The sequence below is a fragment of the Colletes latitarsis genome, chromosome 6, assembly GCF_051014445.1.
Source record: "Colletes latitarsis isolate SP2378_abdomen chromosome 6, iyColLati1, whole genome shotgun sequence".
Taxonomy (NCBI): domain Eukaryota; kingdom Metazoa; phylum Arthropoda; class Insecta; order Hymenoptera; family Colletidae; genus Colletes; species Colletes latitarsis.
This window is the reverse complement of record NC_135139.1, coordinates 26,859,378-26,880,684: the sequence shown is the minus strand read 5'-3', so window position 1 is coordinate 26,880,684 and position 21,307 is coordinate 26,859,378. Positions and strand designations below refer to the sequence as shown.

Here is a 21,307-nt window from a genome sequence, read left to right as displayed (position 1 = left end):
CTTCTGTCAAGATCGAACTTTGATCATTTCTTAAAATACCATCCTCTCTGGATCGCCATTTTATGTCGAATGCCTACGAATTTTGTTCTACCTTAGCTTTTATTTTATTTAAAATTTTTTCACGTTTGGGATTATGCGAGGAATCAGTGTTATTGTTCGATAATGATATTCGACGACAACTTTGCTCAGCTTCTAAAGATACTACACGTCCCAAAGGTATCGATATTTAATTCTCTCTCTTTCCCACTGTTCGGATGATAAATTTCGTACACGCCTGATTCGACGCCGACCTTCATCCTACATCCGAGGCCTCTTTTTATCCTCGATACGTATATGGAACGCACATGGAAACCCCGTGCACTCGGCGAGGCTCTTCTTCTGTAAATGGTCCCGGGCCGCGTTGCGTTAAGAAACGCAACGGTTACGTCCTTTGGCAATTTTTACATTCCACGAGACTCGCTTTCTGTAAATGGCACCGACGCAGGACTTACGGTGCACAGAGACGACGATCTTTGATTATTTTTATGTAGGTCGAGGTTATTTCGTAAATGGTCCCAACGCGAGAGTTCATAAATGCTTTAGAAAAAATGTTTTTGACACAATGATGAAGAATACGCGAGAAAAAGAAGATTAAGAACCACTGTTTCGTCCAAGGGTTCCTTTCGAAAAGTGTTTACACCGACGATCGCTTGGCGGATAGTGCGTATCCGGCTTTAAAACGGATCGAGTCGAGCAAACAACGGAAGAGGCAAAAAGTCTTGCGTACAGAAGACACGTTTTATTTTTTCGCATGTCGTAACGAGCATCTGCGTTTCTGATTAACACGTGCAAATTTCGAGCCAGTGCACGATCTCTCGTCCGCGACCTTCGCCGAGCAGACGAAACTCCTCTCTGGCAAGATAAGTTAAGAAAAACTTGTCGCTTCTGCGAACGTGCGACGTTACTCGTCGAAGAAAGGTACTCGACTTCTTTCCTAGCCATTTTCTGAACCCGAGAGCGAAACAGGTCGTTGAATAAACGTGAAAGGTAAATACAAATCGGTTTCTCGATTCATACGGCGCGAACACGTTCTTGCGTAAGCCACGACAATGCCCTGATCGTAAATAGCAATCGCGCGAGGTTTATAAATTATGTCCGTCGCAGCGAAAAGTTTTTCGATCCTTTCGTTCGGTCGAATTGCTGTGTCAACGATATAAAATTGTACCTACTTTAATAATGTTGATAAAACCAGCTACAGCGATTAATTTACAAAAATGCTGAAAAAGAAAGAAACATGAAAAATATTTAACATTTAAAATCAGCAGAGACGCGGTTTAATTTTTTTAGAATACAGAGTCTGTCGCTGAGAAAATAACAAAATGAGCGTAGAATATGAATTAAGTCCGTTTAGTCATGCGTAATTAAAGAAACAGCTGTTGGTACAACGAACAGCCAGAATAACAATGTTTCCTACGGACGTGATTGTTTACTCTTATGACAGCCCAATGAATCAGAAAAGATGAGTGTTTCGAATGAAGTCACGCCGATATAAGATTACCACGTTTCGGTTCTTTTTTAAACGATGCTCGTGCGATCGAAACTACGTGCCCGTCCCTATGTATGGCAATTAGGCTCTTAAAAAGTTCCTGTCTAGTTTTAAAGGTTCTTTTTAAAGGAATTCTATTTAAATACTTGGCTAACAATGGAGATTTCGTTTCGAACGTGCTTCGGAAATGCTAAATTTAGGCTTCCCGCAGCAGAAGGTAAATCGAACAAGGTTAATGACTGGCTTCCTTCGTCGATAGCTCAATTATGATTAACTATGCGTCAAAATAGAACAGCCCGGTTTCTATTTTTGTCGTTGATGTTTAGGAAATCGATTGATATTTCAATGTTTGAAATAATATTTTCTAATATCGGAAAGGAGGCTTCAAGGGCGGGTCCAGAATCTTTGCTCGAGTAGAGGAGGGGCAAGAAAATTGTGGAAGTAGATCATACTAAGTACTTTTACCCTTTTTTGATTATTATTTTAAACGTACTTGTTTCAAGAGGGCATCTTTCTGGAAAGTTTGGACACTGGTTTGAAGGAAAAGGGCTGATCGAATGCAAATAGATTGAACGTGGTCGCGTCTGGAGCAGCCGTACGATTCGTCGGCCTCTTTGTTCGGTTTAAACATCTGAACCCTCCCATTGGGCCAAGGACTGCTTCGATTCTAATATTAATCTACGTCCGTCGAAGGCTGGGTCTTGCACACTACCCGCATCAACGATTCTTTCGTTCTCTTGAAAAATCGTTCCAAAATTATTTAGTAAATACTGAAACAGAAAAATGAAGATTTAAAATCCATAAACTTGAAATAAAAATTACTCCCAATTCTATTATCGTCGTAATCGCAAATGTAAAAGATAAACAAGAAATGTTAACGCATGGAAGTAACAGTGCCTGTTGAAATGTATTCAACCTTAAGCACAAGACTATTGAAATAGAAGGCTGTACCGAATCGAATCTTGTTTAGGAGAAGTGCAAATAAACTGTCAACTATAACAACCACTTGTGTAAGTTCACGAACAGGGAGGTATCGGTACTCGAACACAAGGAGGAGGATACAAAATAGTAGTAGTTATATGTATAAATTAAAACTAACGGATGTTAAACTGTGAAGAAAAGCTAGTTTCGGTCGAGCATCGCGGCTGCGCTTTGTTGCATAAACAAACCATTAAACAATGAGCATAAATTCATACCGGGAATGGCGAGCGCGACGGAAATTTCTTCTTTACCGAGAACCGTGCCCCATAAACAATCATTAACGTATCAATAAACGCCTCGATAAAACACAAAGGTTCGAGTCAGAGTCCGTTGCATTCCTTCCTGCGCAAACCCATAAATCCGGACGATTTGGCGTGCGCTGACATTAAGCGGCCTTGTAGCGCCTCTTGTGCGCAGTTTGAATCGCTTCCGTGGTCTCTGCAACCAGTTAATGCGATAACGCCGTGGCAACAATACAGCAACGTCGAGTACGGCGCCTGCAAAATAACGATAGACGTCGAATTAACGTTACGTAGCGTCACTTATAGTGCGTACGTGCCTTTTGCAGGACGAGCCTGTCAGACGCAGGAAAAATCCTACAACACACCCGACACGCAACGACGCTCTATGCTGGCTAAAGTCGTTCTTCCACTTGATTCGGGCGTCATAAAAAGGGTCCACGAGCTCCATAGAGTATTCTTGAATATTTCATGTACAATTGAAGTCTCGTCCCACGTTACGAATATCCCTTTTCCTTCTAAGTCGGTGTTGACCAGTGCCGGATCATCGATTTTCGATCGCAAGGAGTGGGTATGATCCCACGCGAGGCTGTTCGTGCTAAATGTGCTGTGGCAAATCAGTGCTGCCTAAATATTGAGTCACTGGCTATTTCTGTAGCCGTTCTCCGCGCCTAGGCTCGTAACGCAAGGTAACGCGCTCGCGTGCGTTCAGCTCGAGAGATTTTGCGCGCGGTGCATGCTGAAACGCTACCGATTCGCAGGCATAAAGAACGGCGACAAGCCGCTAACGAATCGGACAACGCGAGCCAAGACAACCCGATAACGCGAAAAGAATGGCCGCGTAACGAAGACAGAGGCCAGTCGACTTTAAGCTCCTTTGCTTCGATTGATATCTTTCATCTCCACTCTTCGATCGTCTTAAGGAAAGCTAAACGGGAAAACGATCTTTTTTATCGGCTCCCGTGGAGTTCGCCAAGCCGATTACTTAGCAACGAAGGAAGAAATTTATTAATAACACGCTTTAAAACAGGGATTCTAGGTCTATTAGGGTTAATACGGATTAATAAATATTATAGTATTAATAAAATATTGACGCAGACCTACATACAGGCCGTTCGGCCACCCCTGGGAAAAATTTTAATGGGAAATTCTAGAGGTCAAAATAAGACGAAAATCAAGAATACCAATTTCTTGATGAAGGCTTCGTTAAACAGTTATTAACGTTTAAAGTTCCGACCGTACTGAATTTTTTTCTCGAAAGTGGATAGGATTTCGGAAGTATGTCTATTCACCAAAAATGATTGTAATTGACCCCCGCAACCGAAAATAATTTTTCCAGAACAATTTGAAATTTTTGAATTTAATTGTTAATAACTTTTTAACGAAGCCTCCATCGACAAATTGGTATTTTTGATTTTTGTCTTTGGCTTCTAGAATCCTCTATTAAAATTTTTCCCAGGGATGGCCGAACACCCTGTATAGATCGTAACGATAGGAGCAAAACAAGTCCACCACCGTTTTCCGACTGTAATTCAAAGATGGCGGCGTGCGTAGAGCGTTGCTCTCTAAACTGGAAGATCGATTCGGTAAGTAAAACATACAATGCGAGAATAAGTCGCAGGTATGTTGAATATTTAACATAGACTCGGGTGTGAAAATTGTTTAGCCCCGTTTACTGGTAGACGGAAATTGACCGATCGACGAAACGATCTCGATCCAGATCTGTCTCGTAAATTACGACATATTTGCTCGTTAATGACAAATGTTTGAAGGCACTTTGCCAGGTTCACGCTGCCAATCGAGTTTAGTATTTCTATGATATTCGATAGTCATCGACCGAGTGCGGTAAAAATGCTCGTGGTTATTTCGAACTCGACTCGTTTGATCTCTGAAGCGTGTCTAGTACAAACGACGACTGTCACGTGTTTGTCGTTAGATTATGGCCTATTGTTTTGAGCGTGCTACACGTGACGAGTGCATAGTGTATTTACGCCGCGTAACACTATTGACTTATTAGCCGAGCACTTGTTAAGAGAACGGGATATTTTATCTGTCTTCGTTAGATTTAACTGCTTGGAGTTCCTTAATGTCGAGAAGGGAACGTTCGTCGTAACAAAAAACGCAAGAGAATGTTTATCGTTTAGAGACTTTCAGCCTCGGATAGCAACGTTATCCGTTTTACATTATAATTTACTCGGACTTGAAGATTAACGCGTTAATCGCCAGATCAATGTAATACCATTTTTGATATTATAAACCAAACATAGCTACTTCGGCCTATAGTTCAATTTGGACGTTCCTCTTTTACGAGTGAGGAAGTTGCCACCGGAAAACAGTAATTTGGGATTACGGCTAATCGAATTTATTCGTGCATCTGTTCCCATCGAGTTCGTCGCGGTTCGATTAAATTCTTCGGATGATTTATTGTATGTAAATTAAGAGACGGTAATAAAATCACGATCAATCTCGTTCGCCTAGCAATCGACAGGACTTGCCAGACAGGTTACGCGACGCTAATAACTACATTGGGGAATGCCGCGGTTTGTTTGCATAATTTTTACTTAAGTTCGACAGTCTGATGTCGGTTACGTAATTACGTTGCACTAGAATCATAAGAGTTTATCTCGTGGCACAGTTTCTACTATTTTGCGAGTCTCGTTCTTTGTTTAAAATAGATTACGTAATATATCAATAGGATAGTCCATTTTAATCTGTACATACGTACATCATGAACAAATAGTAACGCGTCGACAGCCACATCGTACCCACGTATGGCCGACGCTACTATTTCCGTTACTCCGGTGCTATTTTTTGAGACATGGCATTCGAATACGAATAAACTTTCAATTTAAGAGCATTCGTAGATAACACATTACCCATTTTCAACATTTTCTTCGTGTCACATCCTCGCCACACTCATACTTAGCACGCACCCTATCTTCGTTTGAATTCTCGATGGCCGGGGAATCGGTTAGTCAAAGAGGAAGTCGTAAGGGCCGCGGCCAAGTTCATCCAGATCTGAAACATCACTTTTACTTAATGTAAGTCTCTCTCGATCAGGTAAGGACAAATAAGGAAACCTATAACGATAGCCGTTGCCGATGTAAATACAAATTTATTGAAGTCTTCAAGGTACTTATATTGAAGAGAAACATAGGGTAAAATGAACGAGTAAGTACACCTAGATTTCATCGATTCATTTGCCGTATAAATATTATTTTACATTGATGTGGAGCATATTGTATTTGTTTATTACCTATATTTATACTTCTTTTCCTCTCTTTCTTTATATATATATATATATTTCAGTTTATATATATATATCATCTATATACAAACCGATGCAACATAGTATATGTAATGTACATACATAAATTGCTGGTAGAAAATACGGTGTGCCAATTGTTCCCCTAATTTCCACCGCATTCGACTTTGTACCTTTGACGAGCAGTTTCACAACGATCGTAAGTCGAGTGCAGAGCAAAAATGCGCTTGTATATATGCTCGAACTTTGTACTTTTTGTATACACTTGTTTCTTCTTATATTTACGCGTTATTGTTCCTACGAAACGTTCCATTTGCAGCAACGTCGAACGTTTCATGATATGATTAAATGACGTGCACGAGTGCGCCTCCACAAGTATAACGTGCAATGGAATTCTGTAATCGCTGATGCTTTCATTTACTCAACGGATCAAAAATATTGCTTTTGAAATTATATCGAAGAAGCCTTTTTACTGTTTTCATTATTGCGATTTCTTTGGAACATTCACTCGGTAAAAAAGCAGGTGAATGGTGCACGCGCCTAACAGAAATTTATAGAAGGAAGCAACGCGGCACAGATCCGAAGTTCAAGATAATTTACATTATATGTACAAACCTTAACGCACAGTTAATGAATATGGTAATATTACAACGTAGTTCACGATCGATGGAATAAAACGAAATTATTCCGAATTTCAATAAAAAAAAAGTAAACAATCGACAATAATGTTCGTACTAAGAATTTAAAAAAAAATGTGCTACATATCGATGGTAAGAAAAGAAAAGATAAAATGGAATTTTGAGCGGTGAGGTCGGTCTCTTAAAAATAACTAGAGAACAAAATGACACCACTGTCGCTCGCTAATATTCTCTGAGCTTCGAGTCAACACCGAGGTTGGTGAACAAACACCCACACTTGCGTCCATGGTACGTTTACCTTTGGTCAGCGACAACAAACGCTCGTACTTCCGGCCGAAGAGTAACTTTGCACAAGATCGTGCGAATGATGCTGCCAACGAGCTACTCGATGACGTCAGAGTGACGCAAAACAAAGGTTACCCTGCTAGAAGCCGTGTCTTCTATATACAAATGAAAAGAAAAAACAAAAAATTGCGAATCAATAACGAACATCTCGTCAACGAAGAACCGTCTTCTTCTTCGAGTACACGATTCGAACCGATTCGCTGTACCTTGATCCTGGGACCAGAGTAACTATTGGTCACGTGATCCCTGGATCTTTCGACCGCATCCGTTACCTTCTCAGCCTCGAGGAATGCGATTCGGAGCAACCCCCTCCATGTTCCTCGGACATCGTTCACGCGAGTTTCATGTATATTGTACGATCCCTCATCTTGCAATGCTTGAGATCTCTGAGCGCCCTCTGGGCTTCGCTGGGCGACGCGAATGCCACCCTGGCGTCGCCTGTAGGCATACCCCTTTCGTTGTATCGTCGTATGACGTTCTCCCTCTTGACGTCAAAGTCGCCGAAGAATTCGATGATCTCGTTGATGTCGGCCTTGAAAGGAACGTTCTCGAGGGACAGGACGCAGCCAGGCTTCCCGAAACCCTCCACGTAGTCCATGGAGCCGGGGTGTCTACCTAGCAGGTGCCTCGGTATGCCCATCAGACCTGGCGGACACCTGGGTCCGAATCCGGAGTTTCCAAATCGCGGCAGGTGGTTCATAGGTCCGGAGAATCGCGGTCGTTGCTCTTGGAGCGGCGGGAAGTGCTGCTGTTGCGTCTCCATGATCTGTGGATCTACCATACCTAACGTTTCCAGCATCTTGGCTCGCGGGACCAGCTCTATGGTCGGTACGTTCTTGCCGAACGGTAATCCGTTCTTCGCGGTGGCTCTGAGGGCCTCGTCGGTGGTGTCGAACTCGCAGAAACACTCGCCGGCTGGCTTCCCGCTTTGATTGAGCAGCATGTGTATTCTGTGGGGCACGATCCCGATGTCGGAGAAGAAGTCGAGGATGTCGCGATCGATAGTCTGGAACGGCAGACCGCGCATTATCACGCAGTCGGACGTGGCGGTCTGGTTCATGCTGTTCTGCTCGTGATCGCGTTTCGCTTGCGCGAACTTGTCCTCCGTGATCGCTGTCGCGGTTACGGGCTTGCTGCCTATCTTCAGCGACGTGTTCACGGACGCCTTGGCGTCCTCTATTCTGGCAAACTGGACGTACGCCATGCATTGCATGCCAACGGGCTCTTTGGCCGTCGTGATGAACAGATCGTTGATTTTCCAATCGTGGAATAGCTTCGCGATGTCCATTTCTTTGGTGAAGGTCGGTAGATCGGTCAGGACGATGCACGCCGAGGACCTCACGTCCTCGAGATTGTCGTCCCCACGGTCCCTCTCCTTCTCCGGCGAGTAAGAGTCGACTGCTTTGTCGAAAATGCTCTCGTCCAGGTGAAGCACTTCGACCTCGGACCCGCGTACGTATCTCGCCGTACTCAACGCGAGTTCTTTGCCCTCAGCTTTGCTGAACTTGACGTAAGCGATCCCGACACGGTTTCCATGATTGTCGTTGATCAATTTCAGTCCGTCCTTTCTGATGTAGATCCCCTGGAAAGCGTGACGTACGTCGTTGTACGTGGCGCTCAATGGCATGTTGCGAACCTCTACGCAATGACCGACACCACCGTTGCTCTTGTTCTCGTTAGAGAATCTCGAGGTGCTGTTGGTCGAGCCGCGGTTCGCCGTCGACCTGTCGCCGTCGAACCCATACTGGGAACTGTTCGCCTGGAAGGCGTGCGGATTACGGCGACCCTCCAGTTCCTGCACCTTGCTCATGAACGGATTGTTAGGTCTGATCGTTGGTCTGTAGTTGATCGAACCGTTTGTGCCGTACATGTCTGTTCCAAATTGGCCGGTTCTGGTGGGAAACCTCACCTGGTCCACTCTGGCTGGTTCGCCGCTTTGGTTCCAGGACTCTTTGGATCGGGTCAACGCACCGACTGCGGTGGTTAGGCTAGGCAGACTCGTGCTGCCTATGTTTTGAGAGATCGTGTTCATACCTACGGTGTGACTGAGCGTTTGCACGTGAGACTGCATCAGGCTACCCACGCCGTTTATCCCGTTCACGGAGAACTGGTTCTGTTGGAGCATCGACTGCTGCCCGATCACGGAGCTACTGAAGGTCAAAGGTCGTGGTTCGCCGTCCTGTGCCAGAGCGGCGACTCCAGCGCCCAAAATTCCCGGCGCTAACATGGCTGCTTGCATCTGCGTCTGCGGAGGAACCTCCCAAATACCGTTCTCCAACGGTTTTTTCGCGTTGGCTACTGGTTTGTCTTTGTGAAACTGGCCCACGCAGACGACGTCGTTGTTGTCGTCGTCGGTCGCGTCCTTTCGCCGCTCCGCGGTCGAGCTGCGCTTGGTGTCTCTGTCTCTGGACCGTGTGCGATCGCGCGACCTGGACCGATCCCGACGACGACGTCTGTCTCTCCTGTCTCTTTCCCTGTCGCGCGACCTGCTCCTGTCCCGACGTCTGCGGTCCCGTCCTCTGTCCCTGTCGCGCCTGTCTCTGTCCCTGTCGCGATCGCGAGACCTTGATCTGTCCCTCGATCGCGATCTGTCGCGTCTGTCCTTGCGGTCCTTGCTGGACTCGCTGTCGTTATCCTTCTCCTTGTCCCTTCTGTCGCCAGGGGATCCTGGCTTCTGGACCACCGTTGAAACGGCGACCGGTGCCGTCTGCATGAACGACTGCAGGCTCAACGTCTGTTGCCTGGCCGCCTCGATCACTTTTTGCATCTCCGTTCGGGAGCTCAGCAGCAGCTTGATCTTCATCTCCTTGATCTTGCCGCCATCGTGCATCATCGCCTGCCGGGCATCCTCGTCGGTGCTGCAAGTTTTACAATTTAGTTAATATATATGGACTAGAACCAAAATGATTTTTAGAAATTTAATTCTATTAGTGGGTTCGTTTTATTACCTGAAGGCAATGAATGCGTCCCCCAGCTCGCCACCGACAATATGGACTCCTCCTTCCGGTATGCTCAGACCTCTGAAAAATTGGCGAATGTCCAGAGCGTTGGCGGACCACGCCAAGTTCTGTAGTCTGATTATGACGCTCATTTTCGACTGTTATGTGAGGGATCTGCAACCGAGCCGAAGGATTCGAATTAAACGAGGCTGGGAACATGTGTCCCAGGGATGATCAAGCAACTAACACGCATAAATAAAGATTAAGAACATAATTAAGGTAGCTCAAAATCAGGGGAATAAAATTGAGACATTGAAATTTCTCAGTTTTTTTTTATTAGTACTTTTAATACACGTACATGTACAAACACGTCCTTTCGAATACTTGATTTAACTCGAGTTAAATACTAAAATATAGTCGCGTTAGAGCGTTCTTTTACGTAATCATCGTGTTTCTTTCAGACGATACTAATGTTCGTCCGTTCAGCGAAAATTTTAAAGGCAAATTTCATTTCCAAGAATATGCGGTACGATAATAAATGCGCAAAACGCGTTTGGTTTAACATGCGAGGAAGCAGCAACGTCAGCGTTTGCGTGCTATCGAGCAGCGAACGAACCTCGAAGGCTTCATCGATCGCAACCGTTTCGTTCTATTCCTCGACGAAGGACTCCACGCAGCATTTCCTCCCAGAACGTCGACATTATTTCTGTTCGTTTAGTCTGAACATAAATTTAACAGTCGATAAGAAGCTTCGACTATTTTGGCCACAGTTGCGGAGAGGTAATTTTCTTGCAAATTCGTCGTTGTATATTTATAGTACGTCGACGTTTTATTTTTCCAAGGGAACATACATACATCGACGTATGCGTGTTATGGCTTAAAAGGAAAAACTTGGCGAAATATGCGTTCGAACAACACCGCACTAATGCAAATATTGGCATCGGTTCGCTAATGTCAACAAAACTGAATGACTAGGCAGGCACTCTATGCACCAAGAGTTCCTTTGTCTCGCGAGAAAACATACCAACTGCGTTCTTCGGAGTTCAAGTTTTCAAACATTCTCGCGTAATTGTCGAGTAGCTCTCATCTTCCGTAAAAAGGACCGAGCAGTTAGATTCCTCTAACGTGAACTCTCCGTTGGAAATTAATTCCAAAGAAACGAGTGAAAGAGCAAACTCTTCCTCTTACACAATGTGTATTTGTATCTTAAGGATCAAGACAACATTTTTTTAATTAGGCATATATAAAGATATTCCAAAACAAAATTCCCAAAAATAATTCTCTCTTTCTGATCTGCTATCAGAGCGTTTTTCTTTAAACTACCTGTAGTAGTACCTTGAGTGGCATTTTCAGACGACTTCTGGTCATTTTTCCATCAAAATACTTCCCAAGTTGTCAGAAAGGCGTTCCTTTCTATTAAAATTCTTCGAAAATAATTAGTACAAGGTGTGAATCATGCGTTCGAGTGTCAAAATAATCGGGTTGCCTGCAATAACTTTTAGAACCGTTCCCTTCCGTCCAAGTCCTTTCTAAATCGCCAGTGAAAGATGTTAAACCACTCGTTGGAATGTACAAGTGTTCGGATCGCTTCTGGTAAGTCTTCAAAGCGTTCGTTTCCGTCAAAATTCATTCAAAGTCGACGGTAAGGTGCTTTATACTGCATACATGCATCCGTAATTTTTATTACTCCGTTTATTTTTAGGCCTTACGCGTCGCTCGTGTTCGCTGTCCCAGTTCCGAGTAATTCATTCCGGAAACCGAGACACGATCTAACGTCGCTCATTGTCGAGGCGCGTAAATCGTGGTAACGACGACCTCGATCGTAAGATCGTTCCAGGTACTTTGTTTCGTATCCCGTTGCCAAGATAGATGATGCAACAAGATCCTACAGGACTTTCTCTCGTGGCTTAATCGAGGGTTTGAATAATCGTAGTAGAAGATTTACGTAACGATAGTACTAAGAGATTAAGTAATACCACTATAGCAGGTTGAATAAATCGAGCTATTTTTCATTCTTCTCCTTAAGCAGAAGCTCTCAAGAGTATTTTCCAACTAGTCCTGCTCGAAAACTCGAAAACCCAACGAAAATATATAATTCTTTTTCGAAGAACATGTACAAGCATAGAGGGCGCCACTTTGTTATCATCAGAGACGAACAAAATTCTTATCTGAATACAAATTTTAAATAACAAATGAAAGATAAAAAAAAAAAGTCTCAATTTAATATCGAGCAACAGTGTACAAATTAAACCTTCCTTTTTGTCATGTTCCTACATTATTGGGGTCATTATTACATTAATATCGTTTTCACTATTTAGATTAGTCTTCTACTATGTTTGTCATGAGTAATTAAGCAAGTAATTGGCGGTCTTTGTACGCGCTAGTCACCGTTCCTAAAACGTTAAAATTCCTTCCGTCCCGTTTAAAGGAGATCGGGGACATTTGTTATATTAGCGAATTCTCTGCGCGTCACAGATCCAACGACTAGATCCTAACGGTCGTAAATCCTTAAACTCGGCGTGTAATAAACGTTATGTAAAATTCCGTTAACGGTCTCGTGAAGTTTGGCAAATCCAACGATGCTTCGAACTAAAAGCACGCGTGTATTGTCGCTGCTTCGAATAGACGCTGAAGAGTTCAATGGACTTTACGTGTTCCCGCACGATCGATGCCAGCTGCTATTTCCCAATCCCCGTAGAATCTTAAACACTGATCGAAAAGTTAAACAAAAAAACCAACGATCAATGGTAAGAAAAAAGTAACAGTACTTGAAGAATTTTTGGTAATTTCGTTTTCTATTTTTCCATCGCGTCGACGTGTGAAGAATATACAGTGGGAACCTCCATTACTGTCATTAACCCCTTCCCACGGTAACCACATGGCTCATGTATTTAGAATCGGTGAATAAAATATTACTGTCGTCTGTTTTTTTGAGTTCCTGATCGACTGGTCGTAAAAATCAACGAGAAACAGCAACAGCAGTTGGGGGGAAAAAATGAAATCTAGATTACATCTAACCATCTTTCATAAAAGGAGATACGGAATATGCGTTTATCCTTCGAAATATATAAGCTAGGAACAGAACTTTACTGTACATTAAATTTCATTCGAAATTTAAGAGAATCCAAAGTCTACATTTTCTAAATCCTTGAATATCCTGTACAGCGATCGGTATTGACCCTTGAGAATAATCTCGCCACTCGTGAGGTCTCTCATTATCCAGAAGCCCGTTTCGGATCACTGTAATCGAGACGTCGATTTTCGCCAAAGTACCAATTTAACGCCATTACGGTTCCACCCACCACACGTATATCATCTTTGTCCCAGAATGCAAAAGATTGTCATCGATAATATTCGTCTCTTCCAACGTAAACCTAGCGTCCGAATATTATCAATTATTAAAATTAAACGATACTGGTAAATAGAATAAAAAACTGAATATGTATTACTGTCTCTATTTCTTCTAATAAAATTTGTTTAAATGCCGAGAAAGCAGAAACAGGAATATCGTCTATGCGTGAGCGGGAATAACTCTGTACTATCGTGTTTCCAGAACTCTGTCGCCTGTAACGTCGTCTAAAGATAGAAGACAGACTCTCGGGTGGGTTAAGAATTCTACGTCGCATACGTGAATATATATTCGACATAATTTCTGACTTTAATGCGCATTCGACGGACGTCCAAGTCACTGCCAGGGTGACCGAGTATTCGTTTCCTCGAGTTCTATCTCCTCCGCGGTGTTATTCGCGACGTAATCGGAACAAACGAGAGATTCCACGCGGCGATCGAGAGCCTAAGGGCAGGACTCCTGGGAATTTCAACGGAGGGTGGTTCGTGATTTCTAATGTCCTCTCTTGAATTGCGAAGGCAAACTGTTGAATCGAAAATCGCATACCACTCGTTAAAACTATAAACTAGGTCGATCGATTGTACAATGTCTAGTTCTTCGTGTAAATGAACTATGAAGTTCGTTAATTTAAAGAAAATGAGGTAGAACAAAATAAATCTGCCGGATCCACGTGTGGAAATTGAATTTTAACGCGACAGAAATACTTTGATTTGTTTCTTGCGTGAAAATCATATTTGAAACAAATATATCGAGTACAGAGATTCGTTTCAATGTTTAACACCATTTGTACGAAAACGTCTTCAAAGGTGCAATACTGACTTTGGACTTGGACGAAGAGAAACTACGAAAGAAATGTGGTAACACGAGGAGGATCGTGCACCGTATATGGTGCACGGGTGGGGAAAGGGTTAACAAACGAAAAAATAAACGCGACGGTCGAGGGTTAACGGAAGGGCCCATTTGAAAACCTGTTTCAGTCACGCTGGGGCGGGGATTCCCGGAACGCAGTTTCGCCTCTTTCGTATTGGAAAGCCGCGCGAATTCGTTTCTCGCGAAAGAAAATCGACAAGTTCGAGGACAAGAAAGACTTCGCGTCGCAGGAAGTTCTTCCTCGACGAAGTCGCGGACGGTCGATAACAATCGAAGCGTGTTTGAACTTGGCTGAACTTTCTTCCTCCGTCCACCGAACAATTCGTCGCAAACTATTCTATTCTCGTGGCGAAGTTACGCTTCCGTCAAAGATTTTCAGCCCGCCGGAGTCGCAGTAACTTCAAATCCCATCGGAGTATCGTGTTCGTGTTTGAGATTTTTTTTAAGTTTCGTTAAAATTAACGTAGACGGTGGGAGGAGGGTGGAAATTAGGAGGCGTTGGTCGATTCGTCGGTCCCAAAAATCGCCGTAATTCGAGGCTGGCTGCACGTTCAGCTCGAGCGCCAAAAGACAGATCGGAAGAACGATATACGAACGTCCATCGACAGTCGAGACTCGGCGACGTTCCACAAGGCTTTTACGCGGCCAATCTGAACCTGTAGCTGCATCAATTTACGAGCATTCACGGCGACCATGACCCATCTCATGGTTGCCACGACCATGACCAATATCGCACACGCTCGTTTGCTTCCGATTGATAACGTGTTTATACTGTCCGTCGAACTGAATGTGGGTCGGGACGGTCTTGACACAGGAGTATGCTGAATATAGAAGAATTATGTACCGCTAGTCTGAAAGAATTTCTAAGGCTAAAATATGTAGGCTATACGGCAAGGACAATGGTGTTATAGTAGTTGGAAAATATAGTAGAATATTTATTACTATGAGAAAACCTTAACGTTCCTCTGGACGTTCGAATCGTATTCGTGATTCCAAGTACGGACAGTCAACGTGTGTTGATGCGTGTTTCCTATCGCGTGCTAGAGGACACTAAAGCCTCCTAGCGTTCTATCCGCACTCACCTTTTCCTCAACGCGTTCGCAGTCCGCTGACCCGCGCGAATATCGGCCTTATGGTTGATCTGAAAGTTCCACTAAAGCTAGAGAATGTATAGTTTGGCGGAACAAATATAACGACCTACTTAAGTTGGTTTCGAGTGGTTCGTTAACTGTTTGCAGTAGAATGCAGGTGACGTAGTTAGAAAATGATCGTTCAAACATAGCGATTAGCGCTCTGACCACTTGCTTAAGCAACTTATCCCATGCATTTCCATTGCTTTGTCACGGAAGATAAATAAAATTCCGAAACGGCGGGGGGAGAACGGAAAAAGGTTGACAAAAACACTGCGCTACAGGGCCGCATGTTCTGTTCGCTGCTCACCTTGGAACGCCCAGACCCTTGAACGTTGACCGCCATGTGTGTACTTACACATGCCCAACTTCCTACGATTTGTAAATCACCCGATATAATGGAAATTCTAAGGAGAGTCTATCAATTTAATCGATGAATTATAGTTTTAAAAAATTACAGTTTTTTAAGAGAAAAATTTACTTGAAATTATATTAAATGTCGCGAAAAAATAAATAAATTCACTGCATACTCAAAGTCTCAATTAATAAAAATATCAGTTGGAAAAGCTTATTTATATTATCGAACAATTTCTACTTATTTTGCCAAAGATGGATGCAAAATAATAATGTATTAAAACAACCTCATTTGCTATGGGTAAGACGAGTTGACTAGCCTCAGAGGATATTTTTAGTTGAGAAAGAGATCCTTCCCTACCCAAGTTCAACGGTTAAAAGATTTTCTTTTATACGTCAAATGAAAATACTTCCTTATGGAGTTACACCAGATTGAAGAGAAAGTATTCGTCGTAATTAAAAAATATATATGTTTGAAATAACGAATGAATCTTTTCTTACGTATCAGCGGAAAATTAATTTTCTTTCTTTAGCTTTTTTTATGATTACACGTTATATCTGCTTAAGTAACGCTCGAGATTCTTATTTACTTCGTATACCGAATGAATAGCTTTTTCTGAAACAAGTATAAAGCTGGTTTTATAAGTGTAATAAAGCGCGTCACTTGTTTCCGCTTTTGTCCACTTCTATCATCGGTTATAGACGATTCTGGAGGACAATTATTATGCCTTCGATGTTTATCGATCGAATAACGTGTGAGCCATGTTAGTTTCTTCGTATCGGATATGTATGTACAATTACTCCTAATTGCTAGTTCATAGAATACGCTAAGCTCGTCGATCGATTTGACGACTCTGAGCTTTCCATCGGCACTCATTCTCCAAGTATTCGCATTCTTTATAATATTTCATTTCCAGGTCAATGATCTTCCATTTATAACATCCAACTAGATAAACTAAATCGTCCAGCGACGAAAATCCTCTGTTAGAAACGGTATTAATCGCTAGTTTATTGCGAAAGAAAATCTTGATTAACTAGTGAATCTGAATTCCATTCAGGGACAATCTTTCCAGGTTCCCAGTATACTTACCATACGTGCTTAGGATTAAGGAATGTTTGTTAAGCGTCCATTAGTTTTGAAACTTGAAACAATTACGTAAATAAAATGTTTTATATATCTCGAAATCTCCAATCTGGTGTAAATCCTTAACACGTTTACTGCCATAGCAGTTTTTTTTTGTTTATCGATACGATAATGAACGTGTTACCCCTTTGATTGCTGTCGGCGTACAAAATAAATTCCTTCAGAGAGGTGTCTCTCGACTTGTCGGCATCCTAAAAATTTTTATGAAATCGCTATATTTGTTCCGCCAAGTATAATATCTATGTTGCTGGGACGACGATGCATGCACGATGTCCAGAAAAAGGTTTATTATTGCTATTTTGCACACTGCGAACTGCGGACTGCGAACGTATCATCGCAATAAATTCTATAACTGTTCTTGAAACCGGCATCGGACCAATATTGATCATTTAGCCGAGGATCTTGGAAACTTTATGGCTAAAACGAAGGCGCAACCGATGAGATTTTACCAACACACACATGGGAAGAGAGATTTTTCTCTTAAACGGTCACCCATCCAGGCACTCCACCCTGTATCCAGCGCAGATTACTTCTGTGTGGCAGTCGATGACAAGTTCTTAAGACTTAAAACCGCAATTTCGTTCGTCACGGGAACCGGTGTGGGTAAAAAACGTTTCAAACAACCTGAAGCTCCGCGTGACGAGAAAGGTTGCCACATTTTACAATGAATAAATTACTAAATACACGCAACGTTCTCGTTTTCCCCATTTCAAGCCCTTCAGTTCTCACGAAATTTATCTTCGTTGCTACAAAGTCGAGACGGAATCAACTGGTATAGCTCATGACCACTTTCCGGACTTTGTTTGCGAGAAGAAACAAGAAATATGGCGGCAGGGTAGCCGTTCCTCGGTGACCTCGAGCAACCAATTAATTTCGTTTCGACACAATTTTGTGACCTTGGATTTTTCTAATGCAAAACCGTGGCAGAGCCATTTTAAAACTCAAGTACACGACTACTAATGTATCGATTAGGTGTAGCCGTAGTTAAACAACGGGCGAATACGTGTTATATACTGGACAAAAGATGTAGCAACAGCGATAAGATTTTCTATCACGCGCACAATTTCTTTGATATACGTTCATGTCCGAGACTACACAGATGTGTGCGTGGCGATGGAAGCATGTAACAGGGTGTACCGTGTAGGCAGTGGGTAATTGATTAGATTGCCGAGTCGTCCATGTGTACGTTCAATCCATCCGTTTCCCCGTCGCTCAGCACCAGTGTTAACCACTTCTTGCGACATAATGAAACGTTCATGAAAATGATAATAAAGTAATATATAAGTGTCTTTTAACGAAGTGCAAATAAACCACGAAAAGTTCAATCCAGAAATGTTTAGTATTACGTGAGTTTTACGATTAATATTTAGAGATTCTATTTTATAAAAATTCTGTAAATTTACGCTGTTTTATAGTTAACGTATGGTTTAAATGTTTTAAGAACGCGTATTAATTTCGTGAAACTTAACGATATCACGGAGCTGAATAAAATAACTCGCTTAATAGAGACTGATTAGTAATGCACTTCTAGTACAGTGTTTATGCGCATTTGTATCGCTAGCCTTACTGCGAACAAACTGTAAGAAAAAGATACTGCACATTGTACACATCAGTGCATCCTATGAAACATGAAGAAAACCGCGTTCGGGAAACTGTAGAGTAATTCGATGACCACTGTGTCCACGTAGAACATGCAACAGAAATGCACTTGATTGAGAAGGCGATGACTCCCAGCTCTCAACGACCTTGCCAGAAAAATGCACTTCGCAGCAAAGAAGAGTAGTAAGATTTAAATACGGCGGATATGTCGCTTAAGGGGGGTTTTTCAGCTCCTCTCAAGTCATTTATCCAAATACTACACAACACTCAGAGACTGTATCTATAAAATTTCCTTCCTAAATCCTTTTCTTTTATATCTTTCAGCTGCTTGGTATGTTAATTTTTGACAAGTATTGAAAATAAATTGTCGTTAATATTAAAATAGGAATTCGCGTTTTAAGAATCGCATTGATTACTTAAAAAATAATCCATTTCGCTTAAAACAGTATTAAACAATTTTCTTGAAGATGAAAAGTGAATTGATATTATCATGGGAGCCCGTTACAATGTAAAGCATGTTTATTTTAAACTTTGCAAAATATTGAAATATTTATTTAGCAAAGTTTTTTCAACCGTGAATAAACTTACCTTCTTTTAGTGCATAATAAAATGGATCAAATAATCATAGTTGCTGCATTCTAAAGTATTAAATACGTACCATAAAACAAAGGTTTAATAAAAAAAATTTGTTTATGGTATGTTTTAAAGATATTGTATATATATTTTAAGTATAATTTTATGCAATTATAAGCAGAATCCATGATTACGATCTTTTAAGTTAACTTAAAATGTTTTACTGCAACGTATGAATTGTAGGAACTATTATTAACAGTCCAAGTGTTTACACGAGGAACATTACGTTTCGAGAGCAGTTACAATTCTTTTAACAATGTATCGATAAGTTTAATATCATTGAACTTCACAATATGTAGCCCATGTGAAAAATGATTTGCCTTTCGGTCGAATTAAGGTAAGTTTATGATGTCAGGGTGCATTTGATAAGTAATATTATTAGAAAATGAAGAACATACGAGACCATCATGCAAATATAAAGAATGTTCTCCATTTCTATGTAATATTTTGTTTTCAATTTCTTTATTAATTCCGTTGTCGCAATTTCATTAATTACTTACCGTTCCTTGTTAGAAAGTGCGAATGTATAATGAAAACAAAAATATTTCGCATGAAATATAAAATATGAAACGGTGCTTAAATCTCGATAACTATCTCGGGACATTCCAAGACAACGAAGAATTAAATGAGCCTGTAGTAAATCACAACACTTCCCACCAGAATTATGAGCTAAATTTTATTACATTACTTATGATGCATTACCTTCGGCTTTAGAAACTTGAGAAATTTCTTCCTTCTGCACCCTCGGTTAAAACGTACGATGAAAGATAAGAAGTCGATGAGAATAAAGACGACCAAGCAGCAAACAGTCCATCAGCGAAGGACAATAAAATGGTGAAGCAGAAAAGTAGTTAACTGCACCATGTCATTGTACAAAAGTCCACTGATGATGCTGATACCTGATCTTGACACCTAACACACACTGAGTTGCCTAAGATCCTGCAACACACACCATTTTTTCCATACTGTACCTATAATCTCTTATAAAAATCACAGACTGAAACTATAAAAATATTTAGCACCAACTTTGTTAAAACTTAAATACGAAATAATGTAAACCATAATAAACCATTACGTGTAAACCGCGTTGCTTCTTTATTTTCTTGTGCATTGTTTACCAACTATTTTCTAACATTTTTCACGCGTAAGATCGAAAATCTTGTACGTTTTTATCAAATCAAATTTCTAGTCTTTTAAAATTTACGTAATTTTGTGTCAATCAAGTTAGCACATTTAATACAATATTAATATCTACATTCGTGTGATCAAATGTTTAGTTATATATCTAAATTAAGAGTAAAGAAATTATGTATAAATATTCTTTAGTATATATTTCTCGTATTTCAATTTTAGTCAATCGATCGATAAGCGGAGCATTTAATCTTATCGAAAATATATTGTTGATTACAATTATTTTTATAATACGCCCTACAATCTTGCTTGTTAATACATTCAACAACACGAGTGATTCATGGAAGCGTCACATTTGATACGAGGAAACGGTTTCGATACCTCGTTGCTTTCAAAGCACGAAAGAAACATTCAACACAAACACAATTTTGCCAAAAAAAATTGCTATTAAACAATTACTGAGTAAACAAACTAAAAGATCTCATGCACGATGAAAGCTACGCTTTGAAGGCAGTGGCTAACTTCTACGGCAAGAGAAAGAACTCTTACGTTCATTACCCAATTCGCCATTTTCGAGACATAGAAATGTTGGTTGAAATATTTGAGAAGCACACCAGAATATTTGACTCACCGAACTTACTATGCAAAACCGACGGATCTCATAAGGAGAATGTTGACTACAGACGCCGTAAACAAATTATAACGCAACAACAAAGGAATTTTCTTTCCCAATGAACACCAAACGCATCCTCTTCTTGGCGTATCCCGGAATGGCTGTCGTTGTCCGTGCGATCGGTTATGCAAACCCCGCAAATGTGTTATTCATTGTTACCAATATTCACAGACAAAAATCTTGAAGGAACTTTTTACACGATTATATACTAAAAATTAATTTTAACTTTCGATTTCTTATGCACAAATCACTAGGATTATATAAATTAACACTGTTATACAATTTTTTTTCTTTTCTCATATATGTTTGTAATTATGATTGACCCGCTTGTTATGCAAATTCGTGCCGCACGAAAGAAAGTCACTATACTCTAGTTGTCACACAAATGAAACACTAGGCGGCGACACTTGGCATTTTCAATAATATCATTTCACTATCCGTTTTCAATCTATAGAAATTATCGATCCAAGCATTGAATTATTATTGTTATAA

General features: G+C 41.2%; 1 protein-coding gene across 3 annotated transcripts; it reads right to left on the bottom strand.

Annotated features, from left to right (window-relative positions):
* Positions 1 to 5,840: 5,840 nt before the first annotated feature.
* Positions 5,841 to 20,989, bottom strand: LOC143342555 (uncharacterized). Of its 3 annotated transcripts, XR_013079823.1 has the most exons (5): positions 20,774 to 20,989; positions 19,714 to 19,950; positions 9,942 to 10,106; positions 7,266 to 9,851; positions 5,841 to 7,206 (listed from the first exon to the last, which is right to left on the bottom strand). XR_013079823.1 is itself a non-coding variant. In XM_076766574.1 (4 exons), the coding sequence occupies exons 3-4, from the start codon at positions 10,082 to 10,084 to the stop codon at positions 7,325 to 7,327; spliced, it is 2,670 nt and encodes an 889-aa protein (XP_076622689.1). In that variant the 5' UTR covers positions 10,085 to 10,106; positions 19,714 to 19,950; positions 20,774 to 20,988; the 3' UTR covers positions 5,841 to 7,324. The 3 variants fall into 3 exon arrangements, 2 of the variants coding, with proteins under 2 accessions (XP_076622689.1, XP_076622690.1); XM_076766574.1 differs by having other exon boundaries at positions 5,841 to 9,851; positions 20,774 to 20,988; XM_076766575.1 differs by having other exon boundaries at positions 5,841 to 9,851; positions 20,783 to 20,988.
* Positions 20,990 to 21,307: the final 318 nt, after the last annotated feature.